At 36.9% G+C, this 14,224-nt stretch overlaps 1 protein-coding gene across 1 annotated transcript in view; it reads left to right on the top strand.

Moving 5' to 3' along the window:
• LOC106880206 (alcohol dehydrogenase class-3) overlaps window positions 1-13,491 on the top strand; it is a 29,475-nt gene extending 15,984 nt beyond the window's left edge. Inside the window, exons 4-11 of the mRNA XM_052969463.1 lie at window positions 298-385; window positions 1,985-2,117; window positions 2,617-2,703; window positions 6,893-7,022; window positions 7,776-7,906; window positions 9,842-9,977; window positions 11,777-11,915; window positions 13,255-13,491. Of these exons, the coding sequence (XP_052825423.1) occupies window positions 298-385; window positions 1,985-2,117; window positions 2,617-2,703; window positions 6,893-7,022; window positions 7,776-7,906; window positions 9,842-9,977; window positions 11,777-11,915; window positions 13,255-13,285 (875 nt within the window). The 3' untranslated portion in view covers window positions 13,286-13,491. The remainder of the gene's footprint in view (window positions 1-297; window positions 386-1,984; window positions 2,118-2,616; window positions 2,704-6,892; window positions 7,023-7,775; window positions 7,907-9,841; window positions 9,978-11,776; window positions 11,916-13,254) is intronic.
• The last annotated feature ends 733 nt before the right edge of the window (window positions 13,492-14,224 follow it).

Below are 14,224 nucleotides of genomic sequence, written 5' to 3' on the forward strand. Positions count from 1 at the left end.
AATCCCCCCAATTTTTTTTAATATACCAAAAGTATATGTGCACACACACTTGCACAAAATATTTTTTTGTGTTTTAGCCCAGAGGTTATGGCCATGCTGGGTCACTGCCAGTAACTTCTTTAATATTACAACATCAATGAATTAAAGGTCTGTCAGTTTAAAATACTTTTTTGTAACACTGAATTGTCCTCTAGTTTTATGACTAAAAAAACATTTTAAAAATTTCTCTTATTGGTAAGTAAGTGTTCTGTAAAATGTTCGTTTGATAAACTTGTTTGCATTCTGTTTTGTTTGCAGGTGACACCGTCATTCCTTTATATGTTCCTCAGTGTTATGAATGCAAGTTTTGCAAGAACCCTAAGACAAACTTGTGCCAAAAGATAAGGTAAAATCGACTTTTTAAACATTTTTTTAAGAAATGAATTGCTTTTAGTGTCATACCGGAACTTGTCTGCTCCCAAGAATGTCATTTATCTCTAGATAGAAACCAGCTATCACAGGAATTTTATTGTATTTAAAAGGGCATGGCACTTGGACTTAACTATCGAAACAAAATTGAGTGGTTTTGTCATGGTGACCTTTTTTCGGTAATTTGGTAGATCTAACATATACTTAACCCTTCGGCATTCCGAGAGCTCTGTCAAACATAATGCTTATTTATTCAGATCATTTTGAATTAATTTTGCATTATCTTGTAGCTTCCAGATTTGAATGATGTGATTGTTTATTTTTAGAATGACATTGTAGGCTAGGTGTGAGAGGACAGATCTAGTTAGTTTAAGCATAAGACAGATAGAGCTGGATGTAGCTAGTTTAAATGCTAATGGGTTAAGGTAGTTTATGAGAAAATGCAAACACATTCTTGTTGTTCCCACCCTTGCCCCAGTGGAACACATTCTTGATGATCCCATCCTAGCCCCAGTGGAACACATTCTTGATGATCCCATCCTAGCCCCAGTGGAACAGCCACGTTGTGACAACCTTGGTATAGTATTGTGATTTCTTATTTGTTATCCTTCATAAGATCATGTAAGGAAAAGTTGTCCTCAACCAGATTTCAACTGAGAGTGCAGAAAGCCAAAGAAAATGCTTATGGCATTTAATCTAACACTCTAATAACTCTGCCAACTCTAGGCTTTTAATAACAGATGGTTACTTATTAAAATGTAAACGAGAATATACTTAGGCAATAATTACAGAGTATCAATGCAGAGTAGGTAAAGAGTAAATTGCTACTGTTAGCCCTGTTGCCACTGCATAAACCATTTCACTGTTCGCAAATGTTTGCGGCACTGTATGATTGATGCTAGTGGTAGGGCATCTCTGTCAGTCAACAATGAGGATTTAGTTGTTCAATCAACTGAACATCATGCTACTGAATTAATGTGTTAGTGGTTGAGCATTTGACGGACATGTGTTCTGTAATTCTAAGGTAGAAGCTGCATGAAAGTGTGTGACAAGGCTATATGTTTTGAAATACAGGTACAATCCACCCAATAGGTTTCATTATCAAGGTTTAGGTTGACCTGAGCCATTCAAAAATGACATTTGTCTAAGATTCCATGCAGTGAGATTAAAACTCAGATATTATGGTTGCAAAACTAACTTTTTAATTGTTCAACCATACTGTACTACTTGTAAATACTACTACATATAACTATGCTAACTTGTTCGCATTTAAACTGGCTATATCCAGCTCAAATATTCTATCTATTTTATGTTCAAACTGGCCTGATCTTACCTGCCACACCTCCTTTACAATGCCATTCTAAGAATAAGCAATCACACTATCTAAATCTCAAAGCTATGAGATATTGCAGGATTAATTCAAAACCTTTTGAATAAACAAACGTTACATTTGACAGAGTAGTCTTAAATGCTAAAGGTTGTTGCTGCAGAGTCTATTACTCAATTCATTTAGAAACCCATTGAATATTCAATAGAACTGTTAGCATAATAACTTCTTTATTTATTTATCTTTCAGAGTTACCCAAGGAAAAGGTGTCATGCCTGATGGAACCACTCGTTTTACTTGTGAAGGCAAAGAAATATTTCATTTCATGGGATGTAGTACATTCAGTGAGTACACTGTTGTGGCTGAAATCTCCATTGCTAAGGTGAGTTATTAAGATAGGATATAATTTAAAAAATAGTGTCACTAATAAGAATCACTAACCATTGTGGTTAACTGTTCAGGCAAATGTACAAACCATTGAAAGAACTTCTCTATAATCATTTGTAAAAAATAGCTTTGAAAAATTCACTGTCTTGTACAAGAAAGATGCATTAGATACAATATCTGAATAACAGACAGACTGGTCATGGCTGGAATGTATTTGATCATATGTCTGTCTACTCTGTCATAGATGGCCTGGAACTCAGTAATTATGATTCATGGCTGTTTAGTGTGTAAAGGTATCTGATGCATGGAAGACTGCTGTTGGCCAGAGGAAGACCTGCCAAATAATATAAGACTGGTTGTTGGGCTTTACCAACAAGATGCCATAGGATTCAAAAGATTAGTTATGTATTGTACTGAGGATCTATCACTGTTGGCATGAACAACCATATAAAAATACTGATTAACTAATTTTGAAAAATTTTATTCTCCTGTAGGTGAATCCTGAGGCTTCACTTGATAAAGTTTGTCTTCTTGGTTGTGGTATTTCCACTGGTTATGGAGCTGCTCTCAATACAGCTGCTGTAAGTTTTACAAATTTCCTTTCATGTTTTTTCTTTTGTTTTAATATTTTTGTTTTAATGTGTTTTTTTTAAAATCTGAGGTGTAGCTGTGAGGTTAAGAAGCCTGCGTCCCAACCATGTGGTCTTGGGTTCAGTCCCACCGCATGGCACCTTGGGAAATCATCTGCCGTAACGCCAGGCTGATCAAAGCTTTCTGAGTGGATTTAGTAGGTAAAAACTAAAAGAATCTGTCATGTCATCATCATTTAACCTCCGTCTTCCATGCTGTCATGGGTTGGATGGCTTCACAGGAACAGGTAAACCAGAGGATCATACCAACCTCCACTACCATAGTTGTTGCATAGATTTTACAGCTGTGCCAGTAGCACATAGAAGCATCCACTACACCCTCGGAGTGGTTGGCGTTAGGAAGGGCATCCAGCTGTAGAAACTCTGCCAAATCAGATTGGAGCCTGGTGTAGCCATCTGGTTCACCAGTCCTCAGTCAAATCGTCCAACCCATGCTAGCATGGAAAGCGGATGTTAAACGATGATGATGATGCCAACTACTTTACAGAGTGGACTGAGTGCTTTTCATGTGGCATCAGCACTGGTGAGGTCACTGAGTACCTAGCAAGATAAAGATCCCTTGTGTGCACCCTTGCCTCGTGCAAGCAGTGTTGTTCATTTCCTGACTTCCATGAAAAATATTCCTGGCTATAGAAAAATATTGTGTTGCATAGAAACTGAAGGTTGGCAAGAGGAAGGGTACCTGACTGTAGAAAATCTGCCTCAACAAATTCTGTCTGACTCATGCAAAAGGTGGTCAGTTACCCTTTAGTATTCAGGTTACTTTATTAAATCATCATCATCATCATCATCATCGTTTAACGTCCGCTTTCCATGCTAGCATGGGTTGGACGATTTGACTGAGGACTGGTGAAACCGGATGGCAACACCAGGCTCCAGTCTAATTTGGCAGTTTCTACAGCTGGATGCCCTTCCTAACGCCAACCACTCAGAGAGTGTAGTGGGTGCTTTTACGTGTCACCCGCATGTTGACGTGAATATGTTTATTTATTCAAATCATTTTGAATTTATCCTGTATGATCTTATAATGTCACCTGGGAGGCTGGTGTTGCCATCCGGTTTCACCAGTCCTGTCAAATCGTCCAACCCATGCTAGCATGGAAAGCGGACGTTAAACGATGATGATGATGATGATGACCTTATAATGTCAAAATTTCAGTGATGTGATAATATATTTTTGGAATGACATTGTAGGATAGGTGTGAGAGGTCAGTTCTAGCCAATTTGAACATAAAATAGGTAGGATATTTGGGTTGGATACAGCCGGTTTAAATGCTAAAGGGTTAAATGTTAATGATGTGAATATGATGAATGTTTTATACACATGTCAGTGAAAGCTGATATGTATTTAAATTTATGTAGATCTTATGTGGCTTTGTTTACCAATGTCTTATAATGTATTTTCCAACAATAGATTTTTAGTGTGCAACACTATCATCATCTTCCTCTCTCTCTCTATTTCACATTACAATATCAAGCTGTCTGGTGTCCTTGGCTAATATGCTGGTCAGAAATTAGGTTAGTAATACAACCTGCAAAGTAGTAGAAAAATATAGATTTTTTTTTAAGTTACTTCACTGAAGAAGTTATACAGCCATATCTCAACTTACATTGGTTAGTGGTTCCCAGACATGTGACTTGACTTAGAAACTGACATAACACGAAAAATTACTTCAAAATATTTATTGCCTTATGTCTGTTTTATTAAATAATTTGTACATATTTTCACATCTATTTTATTTGATTTTTCCATTTCAGTATTGGCTTTTAGGTGTTTTTTTTTTTTTTTTGTAATTTTCATTCTTTTAAATATGTTCACTGAAACCAGTGTAATGTTGGATAAATTGACTGAAATTGCGATTTATTTTTTGCCCATTAATTTCTTGAAAAGAACAACATAAAGTCAAAAAAGACATAACTTAAAATGATGTAAGTTGAGGTATGCCTGTAATTTGTCTTTCACAAATATGAGGAATGATGATCATCTGTATACTAATTCAGTTACTTCACTGAAATATCTTTGAGTCATAATTCATGCCACCACCTTCATTGTTTCAACATTTATGGTTTTTTTCTCATATGACACCATGTGAATGAATGTTATGATATTGACATAAGTTGTCATTACTGCTGTTGGTGGTGAAGTACGGTCTTCGAATGTTGGGTCTCATAGAGGCAATGGCTAGTAACTGAGAGCTTTGGCATTCTGTGCTTGAGAAGACCTGTCAAGCCAAGTGAAATCGTAGTTGTGGTCGATGCCAGTGTCACATAACTCACACCCATGCTGGTAGCATGTAAAAAGCATCTTCCAAACATTGGGCCTCATGGAGGCAATGTCGCCATTGCTGGTGTTGCATAACTACCACCTGTGCCAGTGGCACATAAAAAGTACCTTTTGAGCATTGGTCCTCATGGAGGCAATGACAAATCTTTGGCAATATGCTGTGCTTGAGTTGACCCATCAAGCCAAGTGAAATCATAGTCGTGGCAGATACTGGTGTCATGCAATTGGCACCTGTGCTGGTGGCACATGAAATCACTCATCACACTCTTGGAGCGGTTGGCATTAGAAAGGGCATCCAGCCGTAGAAACCATGTCAAACCAGACTGGAGTCTAGTGCAACCCTGCTCCAGCTTACCAGCCTTGATCAAACTGTCCAACCCATGCCAGCATGGACAAATGACATTAAATGATGACCATAATGAAAAGTAAACTGACAGAATCATTAGAACAATGGAAAAAATATCTTGCAGCATTTCTTCTGGGTTTTTTGTTCTGAATTCAAATCCTGCTGAGATGAACTTTGCCTTTCATCTCTCAAGGATGATAAAATAAAATACCAGCTAAGTACTGTGATTTGAGGGTTTTGACTAATCTCCCTTCTTCAAAATCGCTAACCATGTGCTTTATTTGAAGTGTGCTTAAAAAAAAAAATTTTTTTTTTGTTTCCAAATGCATAGGCTCAGAGGTGCAGGTGTGGCTGTGTGGCTGAGAAATTTGCTTCTTAGCCACATGATTTCCGGTTCAGTTCCACTCTGTGTTACCTTGGACAAGTGTCTTCTATGTCTCCAGGTTGACCAAAACCTTGTGAGTGGTGTATTTGGCAGACGGAAGCTGAAAGAAGCGCATTGTGTGTGTGTGTGTGTGCGTGTGCGTGTGTGTGTGTGTCCCCCCCTCATCATTAAAATCTGTTGTCCATGCTGGCATGGGTTGGATGATTTGACCAGGGTTGGCAAGCTAAGGAGCTGCAATAGACTACAATCTGATTTGGCATGGTTTCTATGGCTGGATGACTTCAGTTATTGGTAAAGGATTATCCATCTGGGAAAAATACTTCATAAGTTCTCTGCTTGCACACCAGGCTAACAATATTATTTAGATTAGTAAAGAACTCCAAGTCTTTTTATAGCAGAATCCTAGTTTGTTGTTCATCACCATTCTATATTGTAAATCTGGGGTTGCACTCCAGTCAAACTGTTTTTTACAAAGTGATATACAAGGTGCAAATAAAGGTCATTACATATTTTTCCTTTATTAGAGTAAATTTGGCTTACAGCTGTTTCCAGTTGTCATTATAAGTTCATTATTGATAGGTTTCTTAATTGGTCTATTGGTCAGTTGAGAAAAGTTGTATGACCTAAAAGTTAATGCTACTTTCGTTAGAGCCATTTCTGGTCTTTCAGTGTTCTGCTGAAATGGATCTAACGAAAGTAACTTTAATTTATTAAAATAAAGGAAAAAACTAACTCCAATAAAGTACAAATATGTAATGACCATTATTTATATCTTGTCATATATATATATATATATATATATATATATATACATGTATGTTTCCTAGTCTTTGTCTCTCCACTTTTCTTGATAACTGGTGTTGGTTTGCTTACATCTCTGTAACTTAGTGGTTTGGCAAAAGAAACTGAAAGAATAAATATCAGACTTAAAAATAAGTACTGGGTGGGTGGGGGGTAATTTCGACTAAATCTTTCAAAGTATTGCCCCAGCATGGCTGCAGTTCAATGACTGAAACAGGTAAAAGATAAATGTCATAGTCATCTCTCCTAACATTTTGAAATTTTTGTCTCCACACTAACATCAAGTATGATTATATTTCTTCAGGTGGAAAAAGGATCGAATTGTGCAGTTTGGGGACTTGGTGCTGTTGGCCTTGCGGTAGCAATGGGTTGTAAAGCCGCCGGAGCTGCTCGTATTATTGGAATTGATATAAATGAATCAAAGTTTGAAATGGGTATGTAGACACTTGTCTTTGTTGTTTATCAGTTGTAATTATGGAGTGTGTCTCAGATACACTTGCTGGGTTTTATGGCTACCAAACTTAAGAGAGATTCAGAGAATATTAGCTCAAGTGTTCTGAGAGGATTTTTTTTTTTTTTGTCTCAGAAGTTCTGTTTCTTCATATTTCAGCTGTGGCACTTTTCTTGCATGGAAATTTTGTCTAATTTGATTTGTATTGTAGTTGGTGAAACAGCATCAGGTTATGGGTTTATTACAAACCAATCACTAATTCGTTACTCTGACAAGAGTAGCAAAATGAACATCTGCAACAAAAAGCAGACTTAATATCAAAAAACTTCACTTGAAATGCAGTTTTTTTTGTTTTTTTTTCTTGATGCTGTTTATATTTGTTGCCAGTATAGACACAGGCATGTTTGTCCTCCTGTTCCAAGAACAAGTATGATAAAAAGTGTTAGTTATTTTAAGTAATCTCAGTCACTTCTGCTTTATTGATTAGCATTTCATTCAGTCTTGTTAAAAATGCAGTCTTAAGATTTAAAACTGGAGTTTATAGTCCCTCTGATATAAGTTTACACTAGATAGTCTAGGGTGACATGTTAAGATTTGCCATGTGGTTATGGTTTGTGGTAAAGCACTGAAGTAGTAGTGGCTTAAAAGTTTAATTTCTTTTTTTAGTTCTTCATCCTTAAATATCTTCCCAATTTTCATTTTTGACTATAATTATTTTCTTTTTTGTTTGAACCAGGAAAAAAATTTGGAATCACAGAATTTGTGAACCCAAAGAGCCATACAAAACCTATCCAGCAAGTGATTTGTGAAATGACAGATGGTGGTTGTGATTTTACTTTTGAGTGTATTGGCAATGTTGGTACAATGGTATGTGTTTCTTTTGTTCATTTATTTTTAAGTTTCTGTCCCAATTTTTCAATGAGTTTTCTGATGTGATGTAGTGAAGAGAATGAAATACTAGCCAGTTGAGATAATACTTCACATATGAGTCTATCCATGATTGTAATAGCAACTGGAAAAGTCAGAAATTCAAGCTCTGCTACTAGTATTTTGTGAACACAGTGAAGGCACTTAAGGACAGACTACCTACTTCTGAATTATTGTTTAGCTCTAGCATATCTCTGAGGTGATCTATGGTCAGATATTTTGTCTGTAATTATCCTATCTTTTTCCTAGGCTCTGTGAACTCAAGATCATGTTATTCAGTGTGTCTCTTGTGATTTGAAGGACGTTTGTCTGCTATTCCTAGCTATATATATGTGCTGCTGATAGTATAGTTCACTGTTATAGGCTGCAGGTAGTCCTGTGATTTGTTATCATGAATGCTGAGTCTAGCAAGTTTCCATAGAAAATGCATGTAATAGTCTCTTATCCAGGGAGATATTCACTTCTCATCTAAATAATGTTACAGAAAACCCAGATAAGCACCAGTCTTATGAATAATTGCCTTTCAAAAAATATTAGTTAGCTGACCAGCTGGCTAATGTTTCCTATTAGATCCTTTGTGATGAAGAAAGGATTAGCTAGCTGACTAGCCACAAACTACAAGGTGGTATCAGAAGGTTCCTGGACTAGTTATGTTTAATAAGAAAATAACTTATTTACCTAAATTTTAACATCTTCAAAATAGTCACCTTGTACAGCATACACCAATCCCAGTGTTCCTGCCACTTTTAGAATCTGGCCTGAAAGTCGTTTTTCTGTGAGTCAAGGACCTTCTGTGATTCACTCTTGCTCTCAACAACTGTTAAAATGGCGACCTTAGATGAAAGTCCACAGGTGCTAATTCTGGTGACTAGGGCGGGTGTAGAAGCAATACCATGTTTTTAGCAAGAAACTCATGAGTGAGGAGAGCTCAGTGATAAGGTGCGTTGTTGTTGTGAACAATCCAATTCTTTGCGGTCCACAGATCTGGTTGTTTTTGTCAATGTCTTTCCTCAAATCCTTCAAAACGTTGTGGTAGAACTCTTGATTGATGGTCTGACCCTGGGGAACGAATTTTCTATGGACAATGCCACATTTCCAGGGGTGACACTCATGGCAGATCTTCCAAGGGTTGTTCTTCCACTTTGGAAGTACCAGTAGATCACTAAGAGCACCATCTGAGTGTGATCGTTGCCAGAGCACCAGCTGTCTGGCTTCCGTGCCGGGGGCATGTAAATAGCACCATTTGAGCGTGATCGTTACCAACATCGCCCTCCTGGCACGTGAAAAGACATTCGAGCGAGTTCGTTGCCAGTACCGATGGACTGGCTCCTGTGCAGGTGGCACATAAAATACACCATTTCGAGTGTGACCATTGCCAGTACCTCCTGACTGGCCTATGTGCTGGTGGCACGTAAAAGCACCCACTACACTCTCGGAGTGGTTGGTGTTAGGAAGGGCATCCAGCTGTAGAAACTCTGCCAAATCAGATTGGAGCCTGGTGTAGCCATCTGGTTTCACCAGTCCTCAGTCAAATCGTCCAACCCATGCTAACATGGAAAGCGGACATTAAACGATGATGATGATATAAAAACAAACACAAACTATTATAGTTCTTAAATTTGACAGGAAAAGGGAGGCTGATTCACTGGTGTAAAGGTAACACACTTTGTCGCATTAACAAAGGCATGTGGATTTGTCTCCCATGTGGATAGGAAAGCCTTCTTTTTTTTCTGTCGATGGCTAATATATACCTTTATTAGACTATTTTCCTTAGTCATTGCATGGTGATTACCATAAGCTTTATGCTTATATAAAAATACCATTATTATTTGTTTACAGTTATTTATATATATATATATATATATTTATTTTCAGAGGGCAGCCCTTGAATCTTGCCATAAAGGATGGGGTACTTCAGTGATTGTAGGTGTGGCAGCAGCTGGAGAAGAAATATCCACTCGTCCATTCCAGTTGGTTACTGGTCGGGTATGGAAAGGAACTGCTTTTGGAGGTAAGTTGGCATTATAGTTTGGTGGGAGGAGAACTTTTAGTCAAAATCTCTTTCTAAAGTACTTGCATTTTATCCCTCTACATTTAGTGTTCTGTCTTTATCACCATCTCCTCGGTTGTCCTAGTGGTATACAGGCTGAGTATTACCCAATGGGCAGTTTGTCTTGTGTTCAGTGCTCTAAAAACTGGAGTCAAACATCAACTACAACGGTCTTAGTTTAGCCTCCTTACTAAATATAATCAATGAAGTTAATCTGAGGCAAGGCTATTGCTAGTTGAAAATTTTAAATACAAATACTTTTTCTTTTTACAAGCCCATGAAAGACAAATAGCTAAGTCTACCTTAACCCTTTAGTGTTCAGTTTACTCTGTTAACTGTACTACTTATTCACATTGTTTTCAATTAACCATGCATTATCTTATAGCTTTGAAGCTTCAATGATGTGATTGTTTATTTTTAGAATGTCAATGTAGGTTAGGTGTGAGGAGGTAGATATGGTCAGTTTGAATGTAAGATATGTAGAAAATTTGGGCTGGATATGGTCGGTTTAAACACAAAAGGGTTAAATCATATCCTATTGTATTAAAGAAGGATATATTATTCAGTGTTGTCTGATATACAAAATTATGGGATAGTCATAACACATTCATCAGCTTTAAAAAAGTGTACATAGCTAATTGTGAAAATCGAAGATGAAACTAGTGTCCATACCAATACAAATATTAAAATTTGGTGCCAGTACTTGGAAGATGTAGAATCCAATATATCTGTAAGCTAAAAAATGTATTTTATATCCAAGTGAATCCTTACCCAGCACATGTATTGTATTACATGTATTACAAGTGTTGTAACCATGATCCCTAACTTGGGCAACATTTCTTAATGTGTCCTTGATATTTCTAACCATTTTTTTCTTACTATATTTATATTGAAATATACTGCTTTTGTTGCAATTAATTTTGAAAATAAGGGAAATAATGAGACACAAGTGTGTGTGATTAAGAAGTATGCTTCCTAATCACATGTGTGGCATCTTGGGCAAGTATTTTGTATTACAGTTACAAGCTGACCAAAGCATTGTAGATGGATTTGGGAGAGGGAAACTGAAAGAAACCTCTTCATCATTTAGTGTCTATTGTCCATGCTGGCATGGGTTGGATGGTTTGACCAGGGCTGGTAAGCTGAGGGGCTGCACCAGGCTCTAGTTTGATTTGGCTGGATGCCCTTCCTAATGCCAACCACTCAGAATAATAGGTACTTTTACATGCCACCAGCATGTAAATAAACTCCATCCGACCCACAAGCATGGAAAAATGGATGTTAAAATGATAATGAATTTATTAGAATAACTTTCTCATTAAGATGGTGTTTAGAATATAAATTAACATGAAATTTTGATGGAAGGTTTTAATTTAGATTCACTTTAAAACAGAATTTTTATCATCAAACCTCTGCTGGGTGGTTGGTGTTAGGAAGGGCATCCAGCCATAAAAACCCTGCCAAAATAGATAGAAGTCTGGTGCAGGATCCTGTCAAACTGTCTAGCCCATGCCAGCATTGAGGGTGGATGTTAAACAATGATGATGAACCAATGGTGGTTTCAGGTAGGCTAGTATCAAAAGTTAGACAGAATGATGTGACTGAAAGGAGATTTGGCTGCTATTTTTAGTAGGTTGCATAAAGCTACTTTAGCTTGTATAAAAAAAAATGTTACTGTTAATTGCTTGGGGTGGGACTTGAAGAATTAAACTTGAACAATTCAGCAATTTATGATTAAAAATTTTATTTTTTTATTACAGGTTTTAAAAGTCGAGACAGTGTACCAAAGCTGGTTGATGACTATATGAACAAAAAAATATTGCTAGATGAGTTTGTTTCTCATAAACTGAGTTTCAAGAAGATCAATGAGGCATTTGACCTCATGCACAAGGGCGAGAGGTGAGTGCTATCTCATTCTTTTTTTCTTAAATTTTAATGTATTGATCTGAGATTGTTTTCAAACTGAAACATTTACATCATGAAATAGTCATAAGAGCTATTTAAATCACAAACGCACATCATTTTATTAACTTTTGCTTTATTTTGTAATGGTATCCTACTAACAAGCTTCCTTGCTATCAGTGGTGGGCACAGCTAACCAAATAGTTAGCTTAGCTAACCACTAATCCGCTAACTAATAAAGTTAGCTTCGCAAATGCTAAACTGCTAAAACCTCTAAAAATAGACCTACAGAGCTGAAATTTTCATGCTTTAGCTTAGACATAAAGCTTTCCAAAAAGGTATAGCATGCCAAGATCAGATGATGATCAACGTGTGTGCAAATAATTAAATGAACAAATGAAATTAAACATTTTCCATATTCTTTTCTCCAATTTGTCTCTGGTGATGGAATATCCCATACTCGAGGATATCCCAGAAACAGCTGTAAGATTTTGAATTTCTTCCTGTAGTAATATTGTATATTACTTAAGATGTTTGCCTTGCCTTAATGTTTGACGTCCTGTTTAACAATTATATATATATATATATATATATATATGTATATATAGGTGGGTAGGAGCAATTTAAAACCAACAATGAAATAATTCACCATCGCTAAGGGTGCAGTGAGCATCAGCATTGCTAGAAATAGGAGTTGTAGACTCCTTACCCACAAAAGCACATAGTCTCTTTGTATTGATTGGAGAGAAAACCCTCCCCACTCTGAGTGAAAGGCATTAAATTAGCATGCTAATTTCATATAGGAAATTAATACTCATCAGTCATGCTCACTCATTGCAGCTGGTAGAGGCCAACTCAGCCTGTCAGTATTATTGATAATACCAAAGCAGTGGACTGAGAAACATTAGCATGTTGGGCGAAATGCTTAGCAGTATTTCATCTGTCTTTATGTTCTGAGTTCAAATTCTGCTGAGGTCGACTTTGCCTTTCATCCTTTCGGGGTCAATAAGTACCAGTTGCATACTGGGGTCGATCTAATCTACTGGCCTCCTCCCCCAAAATTTCAGGCCTTGTGCCTAGAGTAGAAAAGAATATTATTGATAATGCCATCGGAATCAATGACTGATTTCACAAAATGGTAATGTGAAAATTATGAAATAATCAAGATGGCATGGGTGTCTACATGCATGGCACTGGCACAAATCAACCCGCTAACATTTATATCAGCTATTTATAAGTGATAATTAACATCTAGCCATCTCTTTCCAGTTAAATTTGCCTCTACAGACCGTTATCTTTTGACTAAGACCTTACATTTTAATTTTTTTTCTTTCAGCATCCGTGCTGTGTTGGACATCCCTGAATGATATTGATGTTAACGATAATGAAGTGATTTGCTGACCAGACTCTGAGAACTTGATTTTTATTTTTTTATGGATTTCAACTATGAAAATGTTTATAGGACTTGCCTCCCTTAATAAATTCTTCAATGTGATTTATATATTTTCTGGGGGTAACCTTAACATTCCCCATCTGATTATATCTTCACAAAATAAAAGTATTTCTCTAATAATGTTCTTCGTTTTATGTCTGATATTATATACCACTGGTCACAATGTGCTTCCTTGCATTGTTGTAGCTTTCGAATGATGCCACTCGACTGGCTTGGTGGGGCAGGCCGACATTCCCTCTGAAAGGGACCCCAATATGTTGCAGGGTTACCTATTTACAGCTGATTAGACTGGAGCAACATGAAATGAAGTGTCTTGCTCAAGGACACAGTATACCACTTCTTGGTGAATTGAAACCATGATTTTGCAATCATATGTGCAGCACCCAAACCGCTAGGCCACTAAATTAATTCATTTCTTTTACTTGAAGTCTCTGGCAATTTGTTCTTGCTGGACTGAATCCATTACCTGATTAGAAACCCTTCACTTATATTGTTAGTATAGTGTTTAGGGTGTTGGGCTCATGATCATAATGTTGTGGGTTTGATTCCTGGGCCTGGTGCTGCATTGTCCTTGAACAAGCACTTTCTTTACACCACTCAAGTTTACTTAGCTGAAAATGAGTACCAGCACTAATGCTGGTGTAGCTCTTACCTTCCACTTGTCACATCCTGCTGGGTCAATAGATAGGTTGGCCAAGAGGATGTCAATGTCTAGTTGTGACTACATAAGTACCTCCTACAATTATTAACAATAGCTTGGAATATTCTTCTAGGTCAGATTCACTGGCTAGAGACAGCTATGGGTTTTTTAAAAAAAATATATTTTGGAATGACAGGAATGTTAGAACTTCTA

The sequence above is a fragment of the Octopus bimaculoides genome, chromosome 7 (genome assembly GCF_001194135.2).
Source record: "Octopus bimaculoides isolate UCB-OBI-ISO-001 chromosome 7, ASM119413v2, whole genome shotgun sequence".
NCBI classification, from domain to species: Eukaryota; Metazoa; Mollusca; class Cephalopoda; order Octopoda; family Octopodidae; genus Octopus; species Octopus bimaculoides.